The sequence below is a fragment of the Rhamphochromis longiceps genome, linkage group LG8, assembly GCF_057381845.1.
Source record: "Rhamphochromis longiceps isolate RC_006_pf linkage group LG8, R_longiceps_female_GT1.1, whole genome shotgun sequence".
In the NCBI taxonomy this organism is placed as follows: Eukaryota; Metazoa; Chordata; class Actinopteri; order Cichliformes; family Cichlidae; genus Rhamphochromis; species Rhamphochromis longiceps.
In genome coordinates, this window is record NC_140564.1 from 4,602,992 (window position 1) to 4,628,151 (window position 25,160).

The 25,160-nt window shown below is 41.1% G+C and overlaps 1 protein-coding gene across 2 annotated transcripts; it reads left to right on the forward strand.

Annotated features, from left to right (window-relative positions):
- The first annotated feature begins 1,086 nt into the window (after positions 1–1,086).
- On the forward strand, positions 1,087–19,215 carry LOC146662937 (uncharacterized). Of its 2 annotated transcripts, none has more exons than XR_014912966.1 (4): positions 1,087–2,950; positions 3,512–3,665; positions 3,741–3,796; positions 4,790–4,919. XR_014912966.1 is itself a non-coding variant. In XM_085415523.1 (4 exons), exons 2-4 carry the CDS (start codon positions 3,710–3,712, stop codon positions 18,718–18,720), a joined length of 2,883 nt encoding a protein of 960 aa, XP_085271649.1. In that variant the 5' UTR covers positions 1,087–2,950; positions 3,512–3,709; the 3' UTR covers positions 18,721–19,215. The 2 variants fall into 2 exon arrangements, 1 of the variants encoding a protein (XP_085271649.1); XM_085415523.1 differs by lacking the exon at positions 4,790–4,919 and adding exons at positions 14,644–14,712; positions 15,994–19,215 and having other exon boundaries at positions 3,512–3,796.
- Positions 19,216–25,160: the final 5,945 nt, after the last annotated feature.

Sequence of the window (25,160 nt, forward strand, 5' to 3'; positions counted from 1 at the left end):
CGCAGAATGGCAGAAGCAGAAGAGCAACAGATTTAAAGCATGCAGAGTGGAAGTTGGCATGCTCGGTGAAGGCAGGCAAGAGCATAACTGGAATAAAGTAATGATGTCAGTGCTGAGTTTGTGCTGGAAAATGAATAGATATAAACAAGACAAAAGATGAACTTTTCCCGTGTGAATGCCTGCTTCCAGCTTCCTGAGATACCTTCCGTTAGCAACATGAATGTGTGAGACATTGAGGCATGCTAAAAAGCCCGTGGCACCAAAGCATTGTACAATAAAATAATGTGAATAATACATAAATATAAATAAAAGATATTCCTTAACACAGTATAGGTACATAATACTCCACAGGCCAAAACACTATGATATAAATAGAATGATAATCAAATAATAAGAAAAAGCAAAGTGAAAAATAAATTTTATCCACATTAACTAAATTAAAAATGGTGTTTATCTTTTGATAATGTAACACAGGCTTTGTCCCAACCAGGACTCGAACCTGCGCTCAGACGGTTCAGTGGAAAAAAAAAAAAAATCATCTTTTACGCTGGCTGAAAAGCTGCGATTTGATTGGCTGTTTCTCCGTTACACCGCGATGGGCCAGTCTGTGATTGGCTGGTTTTGTGGGACAAATATAACGGCGTAGAGAAAGAGAGAAAGAGTTGAGCACGCATGGGCAGAAATGTTGAGAGCATGAGCGACACATTGCGAGCGAGCGCAAATGCAAAAACTGAGCGAGAGGGGCTGCCATTGTATGTGTGTGTGTGTGTGTGTGTGTGTGTGTGTGTGTGTGTGGATAATAGCAAACACTGAAATACATTTTTTGCACGCAGGAATGAGTTTTGTTCGCTCAAATTCAGCTTTTCTTCGCTCAAAATAAATTTCTCCTCAAAATACATCATTTGCACCTGCAAACATTTTTTACGTGCGCTCAATTTTTTTTTTACATGCGCTCAGAATAGTGGCACAAAAATAACGCCATATTATTTTGACCCCGAAAATGGCGCATCAGGCCAAAATCCTTTCCACGCCCACCCCCGTGACATCACGCGCCAATGCCCTATGGTAACTAATGTTATAAAAATGTTCCGCCCCTAATGAGCATTTGAGCAGCCAATCAGAATCATCTATGTCATGTGATCATGAGTACAGCAGCAGATTGTTCTAGTGAGAGTTTAGAAGCACCATGGATGAAGGTAAATGCACCTTTCAATTGTTTGCCAACCGCCAATACGACTGTCAGAAAGAAAGAAAGAAGAAAGAGTTTGAAGGTACCAGCTCTCAGGTATGAAGCTAACTTTCAAAAGTTACATGAGTACAAACAGGTACCTTGTCGGGTTTTTTTCGTTTGCTTGTTTTTGGTTGGTTTTTTTTTTAACCCTGTCCTGTCTGGCTGTTTTTGTGGCACAAATATAACGGTGTAGAGAAAGAGTTGAGCGCGCACGGGCAGAAATGTTGAGAGCGCCAGCAACACGTTGTTAGCGAGCGCAAATGCAAAAACCGAGCGAGAGGGGCTGCTGTTGTGTGTGTGTGTTAGTGATGGGTCGTTCGCGAACGAAATGGCTCTTAGAGCCGTCTCTTTGACGTGAACGACGGGAGCCGGCTCCTTATCGCGAGCCGTCACGTGGTTTTTTTTCTCTCTCTCTCTCTCTCGCTCTCTCTCTCTCGCACGTTTTTTCCGCTTCACTCTGCACGTGGGCAGAGGGGGGGAGGGGCGGTAGTTACTCTCAGTAGCACAGGAACAGCCAGAGGGAGAGAGAGAGAAAGAGAGCCAGGGATAGAAAGGTATAGTAATCATCCACAACTATTTTCGGTTGCAGATGATAAAGGATTCAGAAAGTTTATTCATGCGGGCCCATATGACAGAGAATATACATGTTCTTTTTGTTTTCATATTATAATTTATATTTAATTGTGTTGTGGTTTGCAGTGTTTTGTGTTGTTTTCACTTTAAATTTGTAAAAGGAAAAAGCTGAAAATTTAAATAGTTAAAAGTTGAAATGTGAATAGTTGATTTTTGTATTATATGATTTATTTATTACATTTTATGTGGATTTTGCAGCAAAATTATCCACACCCACCGCCGCGCTATGAATTGTGGGATATATGGGACCACGAAGCGTGCACCGGACCACGCTTGATATTTGGGGAAATCGACGGCGCATTTGAAGTACGCTTCGAGTTGGGACAGTCGTCACGTGGCGGTGACGTAATCGCACTCAGAATGCGTACTTCAAGCGTGCGGTCTCTGAATTGGGACACAGCCCCAGTCTCCATTTCAACTTGTGTTGAAAGTGCGGACTTCAAATGATATTCTCTTAATTGTGTTAATAGGCCACGTAAAACCAGAGTTATGATTCGAAACAGTACAAACGGTGTTTTCTGAGGACAGCGCTACCAAACACTCTCCGTTGGCGACCAAAATTTTAAAAACAAAATAAAAAAAAAAAAAAAAAGGATGCATGTCTGCCATTACCTGCCAAAACCGGAAGTAACATAATATTTTGTGGGAAACGTAGTTTTTCCCCTCAGGGCCTTGATGAACCTATACTGGTGGTTTTAAGTTATGTCTGACATATGTCTGTGCAGTTTCTGGGATGCTTAGACCTCAAAATGCACTGTTGGAAATTATTTTATTTTCTATGTTTTGTTCTGTTACTTTTCTAAAAACAGATGGTGATCTTTTCTAAAAGCGATAGGACAGGTGTGGAGGAGAGTGAAGCAAGAGAATGGGTTCCTAAGGTGGGCAAGAAAAATCCAGCTAAGTTTCTGTAAATATGTTGTTTTCACACATCCATGGAAAATGAGCAAAATATATATTTTTCTGCTCTAATAACAGTCTGTGAGCTCATCTGAAGATGATGGGACAGATGACTGGAAACCCACACAGGATGAATCTGAAGGCTATTCAGAAGAGGAGGAAGAACAAGAACGTAAAAGGATTCCTAAGGTAGCCATGAAAAACAAAACTGGGTGTCCTATGCCACAAAGAGATGTGAAATTCATCCTCAGTTTCACTGCTTCCACAATCTATACATTCAACAAAATATGTCTTTGTATTCTTCTACGTCACATGGTCAGCTCATATGTATGGAACACCAGGACTGCCATAATGAATTAATTAAATACACCATTAGATAATTAATTAAATGTGGCAATAATTAATTAAAGAGAAGATTTAGAAGAAGATTAGAAATGAGTGATGATGGGAAACCTCCACCAGATAAATTTAAAGACAACTGAGAAAAGATGAGTTTAAGGAAGAGGTGAGTTAGCTCCAGTCCATTTTTAGTGAGGTCATGAGGAGGAGTAGTAGTGGGTTTCGTACACAAGATGAATTCAAAGACAGTATATATATTCAAAGAAATATAAAGGTCAAATCAAAAGTAGTCAGAATTACTAACAGTACTGCAGATAATTTATTTTCATTGGCATTTGTAAATATTAAGTAAGAGTAAGACAAAAAATAAAACTTTTTTAGTAGTTGTATGCGTCTTCTTTTTGTGTACAGGGGGCGTTCGTGAGCAGTGAGTTGCCGCAGAGGACAGAGGAACGGCAACAGGTTGCTGTCGCCTCAAAGTCTCAAAGGCATCACTGTGTCAGAAATGGACACAAGTGTCCCATATGTGGACATGTATATGCTGACTTCATCTACAGTTCACAGGGTGAGTAACGTGATCCCGCTGTGACACGCCTCCCTGCAGCAGCCATGTTGGTGACTCTGTCTCACATTATTTCAGATCAGAGTTTCCAGACCTCCGGAGTTTACAGCGCCACTGAGACCTCCACCAATCAGGTAAGGGCTGACCTCTGCCTCTGTCTCCTGTTAGTGTGATGCAGGTCAGCATAATGTTGCACATGAAAATTGGTTTGAAATTTGCACGTGTGAAGAGGTCATGTGATCAGTGACCTGTTAAGGTTCAAAATTGAGGAGGGAGAGTACAAACAACTCTTGGTCCAGTAGGTCTTGGTCAAACAATGATTTTAATGAATACACGCGTGGGAAGACACTCTGTACGCAGACAGCCAGTAGTCCTCGACTCAATCAAAGCATGAACAGATATTTTATAGCATCAGGGTTTGTTTACTGACGCCCCTTCATACGTCACAGACAGGATATATACATACGTCAAATCAAAACCACAATAACCTTTTAACACAGTTTAAAAGAACATCGTCTTCCATCTTCATAACAGGTGCATCCTGTCACTGCCGGATGCTCGCTTGTCATCTTGACACCTCAGCAGCAGTTCTGCGACAAACTGCTCTTTGCAACATCAGCAAAACATAATTAAACTTTCCCCCATAAATGAATCTAACTAAAAGTGTGTGTGTGTCTGCGTCTGTGTGCTAACCACAATTGCACCCTGTTTCACCTCGCGACTAGCTCCTGACCCCTCACCAGACAGAGCGACAGAAACCACTCTCGTATATGTAATAATCGAACTGAAACTATGGATATGACTTTTACTAAATAAATGTTTTAATCAAGAACCTCTACTAAACATAATAACTGTGTGCATAAGCATCTTAAGGCCTTCTTAAAGCTATCTGTTACATTGTTAAAGCAATGATCATACTGCAGATTATATTATGCTGGTCAAATACTTTTTGTTCATCCCCACAATCCCCCTTTCGACCTCTGGAACACCAGAGGTCGCAATACATTGTGTCCTCGCTCAGCAAATCAGACAACCTCATGTCATCTAATTGGTCCGGTAATAAACACCAGCTCCCCTTCGAGAACACTCCATGTGTAAGCTTAGGTTTTCTCGGTCCCTCTCTGCAGGCCTCGAGATCTCCAGGATCCTCGCCCCTCCTGTGGACGCCGAGATCGATCTTCTGCAAAGGAAACAAAACACCTTTTCCTGCATCTCCCTAACTTATCCTATTTGGGACTCTTTAATCAAAAGCCTGATCCTAATTATCTTCTTAACTTATTGACTTGTATTTATATATATTCTTCAACGTTACTCATCACCTTAAAACTCTTTAAGCCCTGCTTTTACGTCCGGTTGCTCGCTCTATTTTTCCCTTATCTGATCATCAACATCCTGTGCACAAATTGTCGCTGCTGCAAGTTCCTCTACTCTAAAAGATCCAAAAGAAAACAACCATTCTAATCAATTAAGTTTAAGCATATAAGCAATTACTCCTGTATACATTTCATCATAGCTAAATGCTGCCTTGAAACAACTCCTATGTGTTAACTTCATTTTAACCTCACATTTCCTATGTTATCACCTGTTTTTGGTATAGCCTTTTTATTTCATTTTGCTCCTTTAATGTAACAATACCTCCTAATTCTAGTTTATCAGACTTAACCAAAATATATGCTTTCCTTCCTCTTTGGTCCTTCTTTAAGTTCAGTTAAAAGCTAAATGAATTTAAGGCCTTTTGCCTGGAATCAATACTGTCGTGTGTTTCTTAACTCTGTGTCTGTAAGCGTGTGCAATCCTTCATGAACTCATATTATCCTCACAGTAGATTGGCTAATCATAGCGCTAGCCAAAGGCTCGTGACCCTCCAGAGACAAATTTGAGCCACAACTCCTTTAAAAGCACAAAATGCAATATGTATAAAAATCATTTCTACGTAGAAGCTCCCCCTTTATCCTAAAGATAAACCTATGTAATATCTGTATGTGTACGCCTACATTATAACCACTTCTTCTAAAGATCAAAAAAATCAAACCTGTTCTACTCCTTCAACCCTCACTAATTTTCCCTCTAAGATTTATTCACAGCTTTGAAAAACCGGCATTGTATCTTCTAAACAGGATTCAGTTCTGTCATGGTCCTGGGCCATGTTGGCCCAGTATTCTTGGTTCCTTGTATTTTCGCTCCTTATTTAGGCCAGGTTTTCTGAGGTGTCCTGTTGTGGTGTTCCCTAAGTGTTTTTTCCCTTTGTGACTCTTACCCCCTTGTGCCCCTCTGTCTATTTATGAGCTCTCGTCTCTCTTTGTGTTTATTCCATGTTTCCCCCAGCCTGTTATGTCTGTGTTCTCCCCGTGCTTTCTCTCCTCCTGTCTGAACCTCTGTGTACTTCCTGTTTTACTTTGACAGTCTCTCGTCCATATGCGTAATGTTGTGTTCACTCCTGCCCTGTCTCGTTATGTTTATCAGTATCCCCTGTGTTCCCCACCTGTGTGTAATCTCCCTGTGTTCTCTGGGTGTATTTAAGTTGTGTCTTCTGTTATGGTAGTTGCTGGTTCGTCTGTGTTGTTTCCCCTCGGTCTCCCTGCGTCTCTTGTGTATTTCCCCGGACCTCCCTGCATCCTCGTTTCTGGTTTGTGTTATTAGCTTACCCAGTTTAGGTTTCCGGTTTCTTGTTTTTCCACCATTGTAAATAAATATTCACCTGCACCAGAGCTGCCGCCTTTTGGGTCCTTTTCTACAACTCCACACGGCTTGCCTCGCAAACCGTGACAAGTTCACTTTTAATCCTTTAACCTTAACTTAAAAATAACAGTTTCAGTTTTACCATATCCAAATGATCAAAAACCCAAAAGGTCCTAAAATGATCCTAAATTATTAAACAATTAAATTAATAAACCCTAAACCCCCCTTTATCTTGATACATTTCATGTGTCAAGATACTATACAAAACTTAAAAATGCTCAGTTTCCCCACTCATGATCCAATGTATGTCATAAAATAAACTTAAAACAGAACAGTTATCAGTCATGTGTTTCTACAATTAATGGTAACTGAGTTACATCAAAAAAATATTTCCCCTTTAGCATTTGGCATTCTCCCAACAATATACTATAATCCCATAATCTAACCCCAGTCAACAAAACAAAACAGAAATTTTCTCTGGTAAAAACAAATTGTTTGTCCACATTAATTCATCCTCACTCACATTCAGTCACACATTCACTCACATGCAGTCACACCATGTATTTGCTGATAGTGGAGCTTCCCGCACGATCAGATACTCCACCCTCAGCAAAATGAGCTCAGTCATTTTTTATTTTCCATAGGAAAATATTTCTTTATGCTTTTGGACTGGATTGACTCGCATAAAATCCTTTTTACAGGGACTTACGACCTTGATCAGTCCCCACAGGTAGCTCTCCTCAGCCAATTGTAATCTGGAAAGCCCACCTTATATTTGCTCTTCCCGAGAATTTTCAGCGCCGTTATTCACTGTTGCAGGCCTGCTTAAAACAGAAATGAAAAATAGAGCTGATTGTTAGCTCATAAAAACAAAACAAAATCACCTGACAGGTTTTCTTTAACCCTCTGAGGTCCTTAGGGACATTTATTGTCTTTTGCATTTTTAGTTTTAAACCATCTTCACTGTGTTGAGTGGAATATAGCCAAATTTGTCAAAGAATGTTTTTTTTTTCTTATTTTTTTTAATTGTGGTGTCAATTCATTAAATCAGCCTAAAATGGCTAAGTTACAGAAATCCAAACACATTAGTCCCTTTGGACAAAAATGTCCACATTGAAACCCATTATAAACGCTATTTTTCACGCCAGAAAAATTACGGTCAAATCGAAAGTCAGGTCTCCAGCTTAGGTTTCGTTTTGGACTACAGGCCTTAGAGTTGTAATTTTTTTATTTGTCCACCGGGTGGCGCCCTTGCTTCACATTTGACCTCTGCTGGAAAACAGCGGGCTGCTTGGACAGACCTGCTGGAAATGACGCCTCTTTTCCGGCGTGCAGCAGCGGATTCGCCCGCTGATCGTGCGGACCATTTTTCGGTCCCTAGGACCATGAGAGGGTGCATTTTTTTTTTTTAGTCAACAGGAAATGACGTATTTGTTGTCACGTGGTACCGGAAGTGTGCGCTGGAAAAAGGAGTCCGACGCAACATGCCCCGATCATCGTCGCGAGTTAACCCGGGAGAATGCACTCATTTCGGCCTCGATGAGCAGCATTTGCCGCCTGGAGACCATTTTCTGGTTCTGGAAAAAAAAATAAAAGGCGATCGAAATGACTCTTGGTGCCAATCTTTAGTCCATCTAAAGGCCTAATTATAATAACAATCAAATATTACTTCAAATGTTTTTTTGGGAAAATATTTAGTTTTTTAGTTTTTTTTTTAGTTTTTTTGTAATTTAAAGGGTTAAAACAACGAAAATATAATTAAAACTTTATATGAATATTTCAGGGAGAAGTAGTTTTAAAAGACTGACCAATTTAAAGTGAAAAAAAAAATTAATATTTAATATTTTTATTGCACTTTTTGGGCGTGGTCGATAGTGTGCATTTTATGAAATGCGCTCCTGGAAAAAAAATAAAAGGCGATCGAAATGACTCTTGGTGCCAATCTTTAGTCCATCTAAAGGCCTAATTATAATAACAATCAAATATTACTTCAAATGTTTTTTTTTTTTAAATATTGAGTTTTTTTGTTTTTGGGGGCTAAAAAAACAGGGCGCTCATGAAGTAAAACTGGGATTTAAAGGGTTAAAACAACGAAAATATAATTAAAACTTTATATGAATATTTCAGGGAGAAGTAGTTTTAAAAGACTGACCAATTTAAAGTGGAAAAAAATATTAATATATAATATTTTTATTGCACTTTTTGGGGAATGGACATTTATGTCCATTAGGGACCAATGTGTGTGTATTTTTTAGGGATCTCCAAGTGCACTGTTACAAAATAATGGGCCCCTCCCAGACATGTCCATGTTTCCTAAAACTCCCTCTATTAAAAACAAAAATAACAACAACAACCTAACTGACAGAATCAACCCCTCACCACAACAACCTCAACAACCTTAAACACACAAGTCTTGCCACCACATAATTTCACCTCCTCAATACACCAAAAGTCTCATTAAAACCACACAATTTGCACACAAAAATCACCCCCTTATGCTCTGTAACATACTTCAGTTCAGCATAAAACATAACCCCCTTTGTCATATGGCTTCTTCTATTCCTCAATTACAAACACAAATGTATTTTATTAAACATTCATACCATTGTATCATTCACACAAAATAGCAAGCTGTTCTTCATTGCATATGTTTGTGTTCTTAGTAGAGATGGACCGATCCGATATTACGTATCGGTATCGGTCCGATACTGACCTAAATTACTGGATCGGATATCGGAGAAAAATAAAAAATGTAATCCGATCCATTAAATATCACGAAAGCACCTCACAAAACTTGCAACACGCCGTAACTCGCCTCAGAACGTCGGAGCAGTATGCATCACGTGATAGAGCAGCTGTGGCATGCGGGACCTGTCGGTGGTCTGGATAGCATTTGGAGCTTCGCTAGCAACCTGGCATTTCATCTCCGACAAAGTTATCCCCGAGAGAAGTAAAGCAAGTGTGTAAGTCCATCTCTGAATGTTTGTAAAGCATTCCCACGTTAAGCTTAACTAGCGACTGCCTCTCGCTCTCCGGCTGCTACTTCAATCGTGAAACTGCTAATGATCAGCTGATCGGCTTTTCTGTTGTGAGTCCGTCTCTCTTGTTTGTTTTTGGTCCACTTTGCGCCAGAAAGAGCAAACCAGCGGCTGAACAACAGCAGCACGTTTAAGCTTGATAAGCTGTTGTTAGAATTTATTTAATATTACTTTCTACACCAGGATCGTTTTCTATGTAGCTGACGCTGGTAACTGTGCAGGGGCGGATCTAGCAAAGTTTAGCCAGGGGGGCCGATAGGGCATTAACTGGGAAAAGGGGGCACAAAGACATACTTTTCTTTCTTATTCTCATTTAAAATGTCTAGCTTTTAATAAATAATTATCTGACACCCAAAGTTTTAATTTGATGTAAAATGAATAGAAGTCAATTACTGTATATAGTGACTATTAAGTCTAATATATATACCCTAGTAAGCTATAGTACATTTTCCTTTGGGAAGGTACCATCTGTGCAGTCTGCAATTTTGTTGAAGAAAGATGTTGAATCTATTTAATATTTCTTGAAAAATAATTGATTTCTGTGCATTTTTTTTCACACTGCATCAAATTAAGGTTGATTACGTTGATTAAGCATCATGAGGTGGAGCGTGAGGGGTGGTTCCCTATTTTTTTATTTTTTTATTTTTGTTGTTGCTGGGAGTTGGAACCCTATTAGTTAGGTTGCTTAATATTTACGCTAAGTACTCTTTAAAATACCAGAATAGGGAGGATGGTGTAGGTCTAAGTTTATTAGATTGATCAGTATTGCTGAACTATGAAATATTTTTTTTGTATACAGGTATAACAGAATAGCTTTAGTGTAGTTGTTGTTTTAAACTTGAGTATGAACTTGCAGACTTGCAAAATGCAGCAAGATATTTTAAAAAACAGTTTTGTTGATTAAAAAACACTATATCGGATTCATATCGGTATCGGCAGATATCCAAATTTATGATATCGGTATCGGTATCGGACATAAAAAAGTGGTATCGTGCCATCTCTAGTTCTTAGCCAAGTTTAATCTGTATCTATGCATTAATCTCGATGAGCTTGTCTTGTCTTCATAAGGTTAATGCATTTTCTGCTTGTGTATGTGAATTTGCATATGTTGCTTTTGCAGTGTGTCAGACTCCTGCACAATTCTCCACTTAAGCCGTCAGTTTCTTTCCCAAATTTGCTAACCCAAATTTTAAGTTCCCACCTTATTCCTGCTCCTCAGCCAGAAGTTAGGGCCCACTTGTCAGGTTTATGGAGACATGGCGCTGTGAACAATTCAACCAGGAACTTGCCTTGGCATGTCCAGTCAAGTTAACCTACAGGTCTCTTCCGACCGCTGCACGTGGAAAATTGATCCAGATCTGTTTAGCCCCTAAAGAAACACAACTGAGACATTTTCATTATTATCATAAGTACTTAAACTACCCGTGTCCCTTTCTCTGGTCAGAAATCCCAACTTATGTCATGTATATACGTGTAAGCAGGTCTTCATTGCTTTTCCTATGTATTTTGTTAATGTTCAGTGAGTGTAAGCTGCTTTCTTCATTGCCTCTATATGTTATAGTCAGGTTTAATTCATGCATCTTTTCTCTGATTTCTTAATTCAAAACTATCTCACTTCTGATTCTTTCCAGAAATAATTTCACATGTAACACTTTGTCTATGTGTGTTTTCTATTCTTGTTTACCTCTTTGTTTGTGACGGTGGACATCTCTAAACCATCATGAGTTCAAGCTTCACTTTCAGTCCAATTACACCCTGTATTCTCACAGTCGAACTCGTCCTGCTTCACCTCTCACTGGTCACTGTCCTCTTCTCTCAGTGTCCTTTTGTTGTCTTGAATTCCAGCAAACACAGTCTGTTTCTTCTCTGTTTCTCTTCAGTATTTTCCTTTTGGATCAAGTCCCAGCCTGGCAAAATACCACATTCAGTGCCTTTAAACAGTCATGTCACACTGTTCTTACCAGCCTGCTGTCCACCGTGCATGGTTCATCACGTGGTTTCTTCTTGTCTGTTGATCCTTTCACTCGTCCCTTTCAAGATTACTCCAAGCAAGACAAATCTGACAATCAGTGTCCAGTGCTTTACCACCGTTCATTATCCCACTGTTCAACTGCCCAGCCTGTAATTTACAGTACATGTTTCCACCTCGTGGTTCCTTTCATGCTGCTGCTGGTGTCGTCAGTGTGGTTTCCGTTGCACTGTCTTTTGCCTGCTATTAATTCTTCTCAAGTCCACGATGTTCTGTCGGTCTTCATCAGGAGATTAACTGTCCTTTGAGCTTCTTCTCAGGATGGGGACAAGTGCGAGGTCAAGCTGTAAAATTTTAAGCCAAACTCTGGCCTGTTTTCTCCCAATTATGCTACTCTAGTGGTTTTGGCGCCGTACTCAAAATTCCAGGTTGAGAGAAGTCCACCTTCATTTATCTGTAATCTGTGTTGACACACTAAAACATACAATTAATATCCTTTTCATTTCTTTTCTCAAAACCTCCATTCGCTTTATCTGCCTAGAGTTTAACTCATCTGTTTCTCTCTCTGGGTGCTCACTCGTCACCTTATATGGGCATGCAAACTTCCTGTCACCCACACCATTTCCTGTTACACACACACAGCACGCAGCTGCTCAGAGCAGCTCAAGCTGCTTTGCTGTTTCTCCAGGCTAATCAAACTTATTTTGTATTTACAATCTACAAACCCTCTGTAATTCTACTAACTTTTGACCTAAAATGTAGCATCATTCACACAATGATTTCATAATCCTCTCACACACACCTTTTAAATAAACTAAACTCTTATAACATCACTCATGCATCTCTTAAATTAAAAACACTTTCAAACTTTAAAACATCCTACTTTACATCACCAAAGAAATACCTCTCACACCTTTATTCATCATTCAAAACCTTCTAGTCACCGCATTCACACAAGAAATTGAAAAAATAAAACACACCAGCAACTATTGCTGGAGAGAAGTTACTACTGAAAGTAATATGTTAATCTTAAGTATACACAGTGCACTCAATATATTTATATATCTACATCCAACTTCAGTCAATTACTATACATCCACTACGGCAACTCAAAACTTTATTTATAGTCCTCTAATAAACATGAATGGCATTTTAAACACACACTCAACAATGTTTGCAGCAGTATTTGTAAAACCAACTGTGGCTTAAACAGTTCACTGCTTACTAATTTGCATTATTAAGCATGTTCTGATTTTATCTGTTTTGATTTTATATACTGGTTTGTTTGTTTGTTTGTTTGTTTGTTAGTTAGTTAGTTTATTTGCTTGTTTTAATCAATTTTAAATCATGCTTTTTATTTGTTCTTGTTTCTAATGTCTCTGTAAAGCACTTTCAATCACCTTATTGTTCAATTGTGCTATACAAATAAACTTGCCTTGCCTTGCCTTGCCTTGCATTTTCACACTCACACACACACATCTAAAAATAGCAGCAGGCAGTCAGTGCATTACTGACTCGACACACAGAGATCTCTCACACCAAATTTTCTTATTCTATATTACAACGACGTCTTATATTTACAACCACTGTCAGATCTGTCAGCTTTAGCGCCTACACAATTTTAGACAAATTTAAAATAACCGCCCAGCGGATAAACTCCCTGAGTTTTTTGCGACCAATTAACCAGTATCAAGACTTTAACTGTTTCTGGCCTCATTTCTAAAATCCCTAACTCAATTTAAAAGTGTCCAACACCCAAGGTCCAACCTTTGCTGCCCAAAAAAGCGCAGATACCGTTCCAAACGGTAAGGAGACTCTAACTCCTAGCTATTTTGGAGGTTCCCAAGTTCTCCCCGGTTGCCAACCGTACTAACCCTATTCGCCGATAGGTCAGGGCCAAGCGTCCTTGGCCGGGAGGGAGCATTACCTCCGAGAACTGCGCTTCCTAGCAGACTCGAACTGCCGTCCTAGAATAATTTATAATACTTTGAAACAACAATCAACACCCAAAACAAGTGTATAACTGAGGCAGGTGCAACCTAGTGGTCAAATGGAGACTCCAACTCACAAAATGACCGCTCAGGTCCACTCTTATGACCAAATTTGGACTCTAACCAACACAATAACCAATTCCCTACCAAACTACTTGAGACTCTAACTCAATTTCTTTGGGACTTCAACCCAGTATTTAAACTTTTCCTGGCAGACTCTAACTGCTTTAGCAGACTTTACTGCTTTCATTTCTTCATTCTTCTTAGCAGAACTCTAACTGCTTCAACTCATGAGATTTTTCATCAAAATCAAAACAGACATCCACCAGTAACTTCAGTGAGTAGACTTAAATTTTATCATATCCAATTTGGCACACTTTGGAAATAATTCAACAGGTAGTGCCTTACCTTTTGGATAAGCCGGCTTATGCCCACTCACTTCGACCACTGGAATTCATGTCTGCCCGTCAGACCACCTAAGACCAAATTTCTCCATCTAAACCTCCAATCCTCCCTCCTCAACCACCGGACGAAGCCCCCAAATGTTAAGGTTCAAAATTGAGGAGGGAGAGTACAAACAACTCTTGGTCCAGTAGGTCTTGGTCAAACAATGATTTTAATGAATACACGCGTGGGAAGACACTCTGTACGCAGACAGCCAGTAGTCCTCGACTCAATCAAAGCATGAACAGATATTTTATAGCATCAGGGTTTGTTTACTGACGCCCCTTCATACGTCACAGACAGGATATATACATACGTCAAATCAAAACCACAATAACCTTTTAACACAGTTTAAAAGAACATCGTCTTCCATCTTCATAACAGGTGCATCCTGTCACTGCCGGATGCTCGCTTGTCATCTTGACACCTCAGCAGCAGTTCTGCGACAAACTGCTCTTTGCAACATCAGCAAAACATAATTAAACTTTCCCCCATAAATGAATCTAACTAAAAGTGTGTGTGTGTCTGCGTCTGTGTGCTAACCACAATTGCACCCTGTTTCACCTCGCGACTAGCTCCTGACCCCTCACCAGACAGAGAGACAGAAACCACTCTCGTATATGTAATAATCGAACTGAAACTATGGATATGACTTTTACTAAATAAATGTTTTAATCAAGAACCTCTACTAAACATAATAACTGTGTGCATAAGCATCTTAAGGCCTTCTTAAAGCTATCTGTTACATTGTTAAAGCAATGATCATACTGCAGATTATATTATGCTGGTCAAATACTTTTTGTTCATCCCCACAGACCCCATGAAGCTGTAATCAGTCTGTTTCTATTTTATTTTGAAAGGATGAGCAGGAAGGAGGCGTGGCTGACTCTCCCACGAGATCAGACGTGAACTTCAGCTACAGCCAGCAGGTACGTCCCGCAGCGTAGCTTGAAGGTGACATCATCGCGTGTGTGACAGCGGTGCCAGGGTAGCTCAGTGGTTGGCGCTGCTGCCTCACAGTCTGAGCGTCTCGTTTCAGACCCGGGGAAGTTCAACTTCCTGCTTCAGACTTCAGGAGAATATTGTTGCGACCGCGCCACAGACTGCAGCTGCCATCTCTGCTCCGCCTCGTCTCGGTGGGCGGCGATAAGCTGGACAGAGAACAGCTCTAAACATTGTTCGTCCAATCAAAAACCTGTACAGCAGGCCTAAAGCGCCTGTCCAACGTCATCCTCCAGAGGTCGCAACCTCTGAAGGTAATGGTGCTTGGACTTTGAGCACTTCCTGTTCCTGTGACGCGCCGAGCTCTCTTCTTCTCTTGGTTTTGGTCTAACGGCAGTCGGGACAAAGTCTGAGTGTGTATTTCCTGTTTCTGTTCAAAAACATAAACGCATTCATTCCTTTCTTCATACGGGAACAGGGATATCTGCATCTGACTGAAAGGAGTATTCCTTTTTCTCCTCCTCTCACATGACCAAAGCAGAGAGCACGATTGGTTGAAAGATCTGAATGCTAAGATCCCCATAGATTATATGCAGAGCTGTTAGTGTTCATTAAGTTGAAGACGGTGGAATTACATAAAGGTAAGTTTAGATAAAATTAACTAATTCCTTCCAACTGGAACATCCAAATCCCTAAGCTCTTGTGTTGAATTTAAATGCTATAATTCCAAGTATTGTATATAAATCACTAATGTTTAGGTTCCCGCATGAGGTTATTCTTTTGTGTGTGGTGGGGGGGTCTTTCATAATTAAAGTCTACAGTCAAGGAAGAAGTGAGTAACAAAATGCAATACTTGTTCATACCTTTATACCTTGTAGCACCACACGTTAAGACCTTAACAACTGTCAGCAAAAATACTGCTTTAAAAAATCGGAATCACCTTGTTTAAGTTCAATATAAATACACGGAAGTGTTATGAAAGCCCTAAGTCAAATGAAGTCATTTTAAATGGTTCAGCATTGTCTGCATCTGCAGAGGATTCATGTGTACATGTATTTTAAAATAATGATGCCAAGCGCCTTGATGGAATTGAAAAATCAATAAATGTTTTTCACCCCTTAATGTCTTACTTACAATCATTAATTTAGAGAAAATGTAGGAAATTGACCTCCCATTCTGAATTAGACAACCCCTGAAAAGGCTCTTCTGGGACCGCAGAAGCAGGTCTTGTGTGTACTTACCCCATTTTTCTTCTTTTTACTTACCAGATTCCACGAGCCATGGATGATGTTGGCAGGGAAAATATGCGTGCTTTGTCCAAAGCATTCACGTGCTCCCCAAGTGTGCTGAACTTCCTCACCGACCCTGACATCCTCATTCCCCTCCAAGCAACTACTGTTGACAGTCCCGTTGAACAACTAGCTGCTCAGTTCAATATCAATGGGATAGTCATCGAACTGAACTTCTTGGAAAAGTTGAAGATTCAATTCTCCAAGTTGAGGCTTTCACTATGCAGAAACCCCCAGCTGCGAAATTCCTGGCACATCATTAAAAAACACATTGATCGTACAAAGTATTCCAGCGAAGGGTTAGAAGTGCTCCACAGGCTGCGAGGTATTGATCTAGCTGAGCTCAATGACGGATTCAAACTCCATGTCACAGCAATCCCGAAATCCCCTTATGGGATGGAAAAGGTATTTTCCACATTTGGATATCTGTCCTTCAACACCATAGAACTCATCAATGCGATGTTGATGAACTTCATTGAGAGTCTGAGAGCACTTCCACAAGAACAGCTTTGTAGACCCTCGCTCCAAAAGATTATCCTCCAAAACAAAGGTTACATGAAAGTCTTACCACAGGACCAGGAATTCCTGCTGCGCACTCTCGATCAATCCAAGGATTTGCTACCTGAACATGAGACGTTGGATTTACATTTCTATGTCTACAAGTTTGGCCACAGATCCCAGGAACCGCTGATTCTGTCCGACATCACTGACTTTGACAACATTGTTCGCTTGTCTTTACATGTTGCGTGCACATTGTCAACAGAGGACCCCCACACCCTATTGTTTTGGTCCAGAGCAGGGTTAGAGAAGTTGGTCGGTCCAAGAACAACATTCTATACTGCCATGTCAATGCACGAGTGCGTAAACATGCAGACTAAATTGGATGAACATGAGGTGGACGTCAGTCCAGTTCTGGGGTCTATTGCCGACCTGCTGTTTGCGAACCATTGGCAGTTTTACATGGACAGTCCCCACACCCACGCTCTGGCAACGTTCCGTCACCCAGTAAGTGGCTTGATAGTCATCGGTGGGCTCGGCCACCCCAACTATACCAAGGCCCTCGAATCCCGTGCGCAGGACTACTACGTACACATGCGGGACCTTGCAAACAAGGCCATGTGCAAGTATCCCTTACGCATCGAGATGGTGCAAGCGCTGGACGCCGCGGACCTCTCATGCCTGATCGAACCTATTCTCGCTGTTCATTTCTTCTCCCTTCGTCATTTGAAATGGTTTTTAAACGAACTCCCAATGGTGATACCCTTCAAATGGGACGAGGGAGACTGTAGTGTCCAGGAGATACTCTGTACATGTCTCACCTACATGGCCGACGAGCTCTGGACTCTGGGAAATGAGCACTCGGGAAAAGGTGGGTTCATCCCATCGTGGAGAGCCTTTCAGCTCGAGCTCGCGCTGGAAGAAGCTTTTTACGGCCACCCTTTGTCCAATGTGGACAATGTCTACTCCTCAGCAATGGGCACTAGCTCACGTCATGAGTTCAGTGCCACTCATATCAGGGGGTTCATGGCGCTTGGCTCTGCCACAGCGCCAACAAGTGAGGACACACCTCCACCTGTGTTACACTGGACAAAGGATGCTCTCCAGACCCATCGAATCCACAGGCTGTTCTCTCTTACATGTAACATGGAGGCTGAGCCTTCTGTAGTTGGCCCTTCACTTGTAGTCCTTCTCCTCCAGGATCTTTTCGGGAGAAACGAAGAGATCCCCATCTCTGCGCTCCAGGGAGATAAGTGCCCTGACATTCTCAAGGGACACGTTAACCTGTCAACATTAGTAGGCAACCTTGCAACCAGGGACACATTTCCAACTCCCTTTACATTCTCCAGGGCCAGGATCCTCATTCAAGAGGCAGGGAAAGATGTGTACGAATGCCTGATGGCTGGTTTCCTGCAGCTGAAGCTTAGGTGGTTCCCCAAAATCAAATATCGTGATGTCAGAGGCACGACCACGGCCTCATGGAACTTTCAGCACTTCATTGAAGTACACAATGATCACCATGAGCCTTCAATGGAAGCACGGGCGTCAGCCATGGTTGGAGACATTGCAGTGGAAATGGAGCGCCGTTCGATGTGTTATGGCCGCAAGTTGGAAAGATACCAGGAACATGGCATGCCGTGGTTGGCTGACGTTTTGAAAAGGATCCCAGGAACAGTCCCTGTACAGACCCAGAAGAACATCTTGATTCTGGCCAGTTCAATCGGAATGTTGATGAATGGTGATTATGTGTCATTTGAGAATATAAAGGACCTGCTCATCGAGAAGAATATCAGCCAATCCGAGCTGCAGAAATACAAGATCCTGTCAACTTCTCCATGCGAAAGAACATCTGGATTTACATTTTACAAGCTCCACTATGACATCCCCTACAAGATGTTGCACCGTCCATTCCTTCCAGACCAGAAAATGCCTCCAACAGTCCAGCTGGATATGGAGGAACTGAAAGCTCCTCTATTGCTAGAGGACGAAGTACCAGAGTCTGTGGTCACAAGAGCTGTGTACATGCCAGCCAACGTGAGGAGGGATTGGACTCCAGAGGAGACAGGGTTTGTCAACCCGGACTCTGCAGTCCCAGTTCTTGACGGGTACCGCAGTTATGTCCAACAATGTAAGGCCGCTGCTATGGCTGCTCGATCATACCAGGCATACGTCCAGAAGAGGAGGGAAATTTTGTTCAGAAATTTATAAGTAAACGTTCATTGTGTTCTGATTCCAGATGTGACTTCACTTATAAGTTACATTCCAACCAGATCATGCTACACGTTATGTTATAGGTTCGATGCCACTTGACAGAAGTGTGATTTAAGTTATATTTCATTTCAGGTGAAAAAAGTGCTGTACTACAGCATGTGTGTTCCATGAAGAAGTTACCTTCCAACCAAAGTGTTCAAAAAAAGAGAAATCCATAAAGAGATATAAGGAAAGGAGGAGATGTGTAAAATACTTCAAAAATATATATTTCAAATAAAAAAAAAACCCAAATAAAATGGGGGCAAAAGCCAGGAGAGAATTGCATTGTGCGTCTGTCACTCTCTGTGGTGTGTTTGAGTCTCTGATTTTTAAATGCACAGCAAGTGTCTCTCTCTCTCTCTCTGTCACACACAAACATACACACACACACTGAGCGGGTCACAGATAAGGGAAAAATAACAGAAATGAGGAGAGGTTTCAGTGTCAGGAGAGGGCCTGTGATGCTGGGAGATTTTGTGACAGTGCATGGTTTACCTGCGGGTGCTGAGTACTCCCTAAAGGTCCCAGGAGGAGGAGATGAGGAGGCAGCGGGCGGCTGGCTTTGGGCTGGGCCTCAGGAAAGTGATTTGTCTGTGTGGTGCCGTGTGTGCCCTGTGAAGCTTAGATGGCTGCTGCTGACGCTCTGTGTTTCCTGTCATCTCCTCGTCCACACATATGCCTTCAAGACACAGCCTACAAGTGGAGACCAAGACATCATCGGTTGCCACAAATAATACAATCTCCTTCTGCGTCTGACATTCTCTTTGGTTTGTTTGAGTGTTTGGTTTTTAAATACACAGCAAGTGGCTCTCTCTCTCTCTCTCTTTGTCTGTCATACACACACACACACACACACACACACACACAAACAGTTAAGAGGTCAAGATTAGTCAGAAATATATATCTAATTGGTTGCTGATTGATTATTTATTGTCAGATGTGAACTCAATTCAGTTTTGCTTAGTGCCATATAGTGCCAAATTCCACCAACAGTTTCTTCGAGCTGCTTGGAAAGGTAACGACCCTTACAATAATATCACGAAAACAGAACAAAATGACTATGGCCCTTGTGAGCAAATTCTAAGGTGACAATCGCAATGAAAACCTCCCTATTAACAGGAAGAAACCACTACCAGGCTCACAGAGGGGCTGCCATGTGCTGTGACCGGCTGGGAATCTGTCTGCATATCAATTCAATTTAATAAAACCTTACTGATACCAAAGGTTGACCCCGAAGGAAATTGGTTTAAGGGTGCCGACCTTTTGCCAGCGCCAGCTTACCCTTCCGAACATACATATATTACACAAACATCACATAGGGAAGACAGTTCAGAGAGGCATAACAATGGAAAATCCACAACACGAGGAAAGACGAGGAGAAAAAAGAACTCCCCCAAGACTGAGCTCACACAGGGAGATCAGTTTGAGAACAGATAGAAACACCTCAGTACATGAATCATCACATCTCACAACATAGAAGACATAAGCTTCGAAGGTGTTTGGCGGGGGTGGGAGATGGGGATGGGGATGGGGGGGGGGGGGGGGGGGGGGATCTGTGTCAGTGTGAATGTGACTGTGTCCTGCCGAGTGAAAGTGTCCCTTCACTTTGTTCGGTAAAAGTCAACTATCTTCGGTCGACGCACATGGTCTTGAATGAGGAGAGAGATACAATAAATGGTCTTGTTATCAAAGGAGAATTGTTATTCCTGTCAGCTTTTGCCTCAAGCATCCAGTCGGTGCCAAGGGGGCCGCATGAGGTGAAGATGGTAGTTGTTTTGGTTAGTGCGAACAAACTGCTTCCAATTTACAGTAGGTCTAATGTCCGTCACTGGTGACCAGGTCTCTAAATTCCTGTTGTTCTTCTCCAAAATCTTAACCATGTAGCAGAGCCATGAGCTTTTCCAAGATCTTGTCCATGTTGTGTCAAAAAAAACCACAGTCTGAGTACTCACAGCCCTGCCCATCGTCTATCATGTCGGCCAGCCTTGTGGGATTTTGAACAGCTGTAGCCGCTTCTTGTTTTTCTTTAAGCCAGGTCCGAGCCAGCTCCAACCAGGAGTTTGTCAGTCTTGTTAAGGGAGCAGTTGATCAAATCCATAATTCTTCTTTAGGTTTATAGAGAACAAGTCTGGTAGACTCTCTCATTATTAAAGAATAAGACAGACCATACAAAAGATATGAGAAGCCAAACAGGAAAGATAAGGGAGAAGGAGAAATTGCAACGACCTCCGTCAAAAGCCAAGAGATTCAAAGTGTTGTATTCATAATACTATTTCCTTTGTAGTATTGTCTTTTCTATTTCTATTTTAAATGTCATTGTTTTCCTGTCACGCTTAGTGTGGTTCTTTCTACCTAGTTTCCCCTAATCTCCACCTACTTTCTGCTAATCACAACATCACACTGATCAGATGGCGATGCCTTTCACCCTGGTTTATCTCTGACATCAGCACCAACTATTCTGTTGTTCTTATAATTTTTTTCTACATTGCAACATAACTTTGTATGTCCAATAGCCAGATAAGAAATTAATCTAACTATAAATTGTTATCTACAAATTATATTAAGCTGTTACGTTCACGCGGTTGTTAATTTTTATTTACATGTAGTTAGTGTACTGCTGCCAATGAGTTCATAACCACGTCTGTTTGAAGCTATTTTATTGGAGTATCTAACAGCAAGAATTTTGAGAATCAAAGATCATGGGTGCAGTTCCCCCCTCCAGGGGCAAGGGTACCTAGACCCGGTTCGTAGAGTACGCTTGGGGAGTGTGATTGTGTGTACAGCGTCTCTTTATGTCTGTCTCCACGTTGGTTGAATGTGGAGTAAGTGCATATGAGAGCGTGAGGGTGGGAATGGATGTTTGTATCTGTGTGTGCCTGTATGTCTGTGTCTATATGTCAGGTTGGGTATCAGACGGCACCTCTCTGGGGACATCTCAGGCCCTCCAAGGTTTGGAGGCCTATCTCCCCCCACCACCACTTCCCATGCCAGTGGCGGACTCCCTCAGACATCGGTGCGTTGGTGGTTCTTTGTGTCTGGGGATGGGCGTCCAGGTACACACCGGCTCACTCCTTGGCGGCCGCTTATCGGGGCCTGGAGCCTGGGGCTCGCTCGGGCCACTTCGGAGGTGGGGTGCCCCCGGCCTCTCGGCCTGGGGCTCGGTCACTCAGCCACAGCTGGCTGCCGGCGGAGCTCACAGGCGCGTCACTGCAACTCCCCCTGGCTTCTGCTCTGCGGCTGCTGAGTGAGCCCTCATCCGGGACTCTCCTCAGCTCTTTCTCGGACAGTGGCGCGGCTGCCCCTCTGTTGATCTTCCATGGTCTCTTGTGTTCTGGGGGCCTCTGGAGGTCTGGAGTTTTGATCTCCTCCATACCTGCTTCATGCCCTGGAGGACGGGGCTGTGGCCCCCCCACACCCTCAGCAGATCATTACATGAAGGAACCTTTTAAAAAAACAAGCGCGTCCATGCTCACAGGTGTACACACGGGTGCTCACACACACAAACTACACCCTTTTTGGCTCCTACCTCAAAGCACACTGTGTTCTGTTGATCTTATGTGCTGCACAATAATGTTTAATATTTAGTATTTACTGTCATATTCCCATATATCATTGTGATGTTGTTTATTCTATTACTCTTGTTCTCTTCTGCTTGTTTTCCTTTTTCTTTCTCAACAGGTGATCCAGGTGATCGATAGATGCATTTTCTTTTTTTTTTTCTGCCCATTCTGTTGGTTTTTGTTTTTTGCCCTTCTCCCCCGTCCCTCTTCTCAGCTGTTTCTCTTTCCCTCTTTCTTTCTCCCCTTCTTTCCCCCAGTCAAGTCTGTCCCGTATTCAGCAAGTGAAAATAAAATAAACAATAAAAGGTGAATCAAATGGATCATTATGGCAAGGCTGGGATGGTCAATTTGGTAAAGTAAATCCGTTGGGCATCTTTCTTTGCCTTTAGACAATAATTCTGATGTCAAAAGAGCCAAACGGGACAGGCAAAAAAAAAAAAAGAGAATCAAAGATCATTTTAACAAGCAGTGATTTCAAAAGAGTTAAACATTGCACTAACACAATTCCTAAAAGCTGTTAAGATATTAATTTAATTATATTTAGTTTATTTTTAATTGCAGAAAAGATTCCAAACGAGTCGTCTTCCGTTCCAAGTACTGGTACCATCAACTGTGTTGGTAAATTAGATCGTGTGATTGGGTGAAGAATCTGATTTGTCATGAACTTTGGGGGGAGGAGCAATAACATCAAAGTGTGGTGAGAGTACAGCAGAGAGCAGATTTTTTTTCAAGGTAAGTGCAATCCTAACCACTAATTCTTTCATTTTGTTATGATCCTAATTGGAAACATGCACCAAACATCTGAACTACATTTAATGTTTTTGTTTATATTTCATGTATTTTTAAAAATAATTTCTCTTTCAACACAGTATTGCAAGTCCTTAGTCAAGTGGGCTCCTCACAAGAAGAGGAAAATGGATAGAAGAGGGAGTACTCCAATTCCTGAGGACCCTGTGAAAAGCAATAAACCACCACTGGTGGAAAAAGATGAAACTAGGAAGCTGGAGATTTCTGAAGCCATTAAAGAGCCTCAGTCCAGCAATGATGGTGTGCCAGTGAATGTAAGTTAACAGAGTAACACAGCCAACAACAAGTGAAATATCAGATGAAATGAGTTACTGCAACAAATACTAAGAATCTCCTCTCTTCATTTGTCTTTGCAGGCAGACGGTGTTGCTGATGGGAAAGGAAAATGACTGCCAATAAAGACACACAAACATAGCTACACACACACAAGCATGCATGCACCTGCACACATATGTTCATATACAACAATGTTCAGATAAAGTTCACTAAAGTTCTTGTTGTTCAACTGCAAAATCCTGTGTTTTCTTTCTCACACTGATGGAGGATGGGAAAAGTCCACAGTCATGGTATTCAAAAAGAATATAATGCAAAGATTTGCAGCTGAATGTAAGAATCAGCATTGTAATGTAATCCTTATATAATAATATTGTATACCTACTGACTATCTGAAGCACTATAGATAAAAAGTCCCATTTTAACTGTAGATTCAAAAAATCCTTTATTCAAAAAATTTGTTTTATTCTTTTCTTTGTAATTCCAGATTAAAGTTATAGTACACTAACAAGATTCCTAAAGGATGATAACCAAATGCAATTCATTAGGTTTGTTGAATTAATTACACAAAATTCCTAAGAAGTCATCCCTCATTCCAAGTTACACTGTCCTGCAATGTGTTGTAGAAATGCATTGTCTGATTTGCTAATCAAGAGTGATGTCACCAGAAGTCCCGAGAGGTGTGATTTAGTAAACGGTAAGTCTAATCACAATTCCTTCTATCCAAATGACTAATTTTATTTTTTTAAAATCCTCATCCCTAAAGGTTCCAATTTTAGAATACAAATCAATAATAATTCTTTCAATTCCAGTTTTTTCACTCTAATTCATAGATCTTCCACTTATTGAATAGAAATTACTAATCCTTCCAAGATACTACCGGTAATTCATATTTCCTCTGTGTGCAGCTTATCTTTTGAAATTGGGTCTTTTGTTCCTTCTTATTCCTCCTGTGAGAATGTCAGGTATGTGCCAGTGTGTTAGATCTACACCTCTTTGATTTCTCAGATTGAGTGGTCTCAACTGATGCTCCTGAAATGTCATTTGTAATTCCTGCAGTGGAAATGCAGATGCAATGCGTTGCTCCCAATATAGCACCCTTTGGTCAAATCCAGAGCCACCAGGCTGAACATCCTGTAGCAGAATCTTGCAGGCAAGAGCAATTTCTCTTATACCCTTATATTTTACACATTATAATAAATCAAATGATGTTTACATTTTCTTTGTATAAACTGATAACTTTCAGATGCAGATGTGGACGTTTGGACAAACTGTTCATGTGGATAATCCTCATTGCTGTTTTTGCGATCATTGGACTCTACATGATCATTTTGCTACTGCTTTATTACAACAACAACTTTTCATGAGTTCATTCACAAACCACTGAGGAAAGACAATAAAAGTGTTGTTGTTCAATGTCAAAATACGTAGTCTTCATTCTCACACTGGGGATGTACTGGTTATGGACAGATTAAGTGTGTGATCATGTATGAGTTGTATAGTTTTAATGTTTTATTTGGGAACAGAATGGTGTGTATATGTAAGTTTGGTGATGGAGTTTTTATTATGAATGAATGATGAATTTTTATGATTATGTCTATTTTTTAAGCTTAAGGTTAACAGATGGAAATTAGCCCTTGGCTATAATCTGGTATGTTTACATTCATGTACTTTTTTTTTACATTTATGTTCATTAACATGCACTGTCCTAAATAAATACTTAATAAATAAATAAATAATAAATGTCAAAGGTTGTCT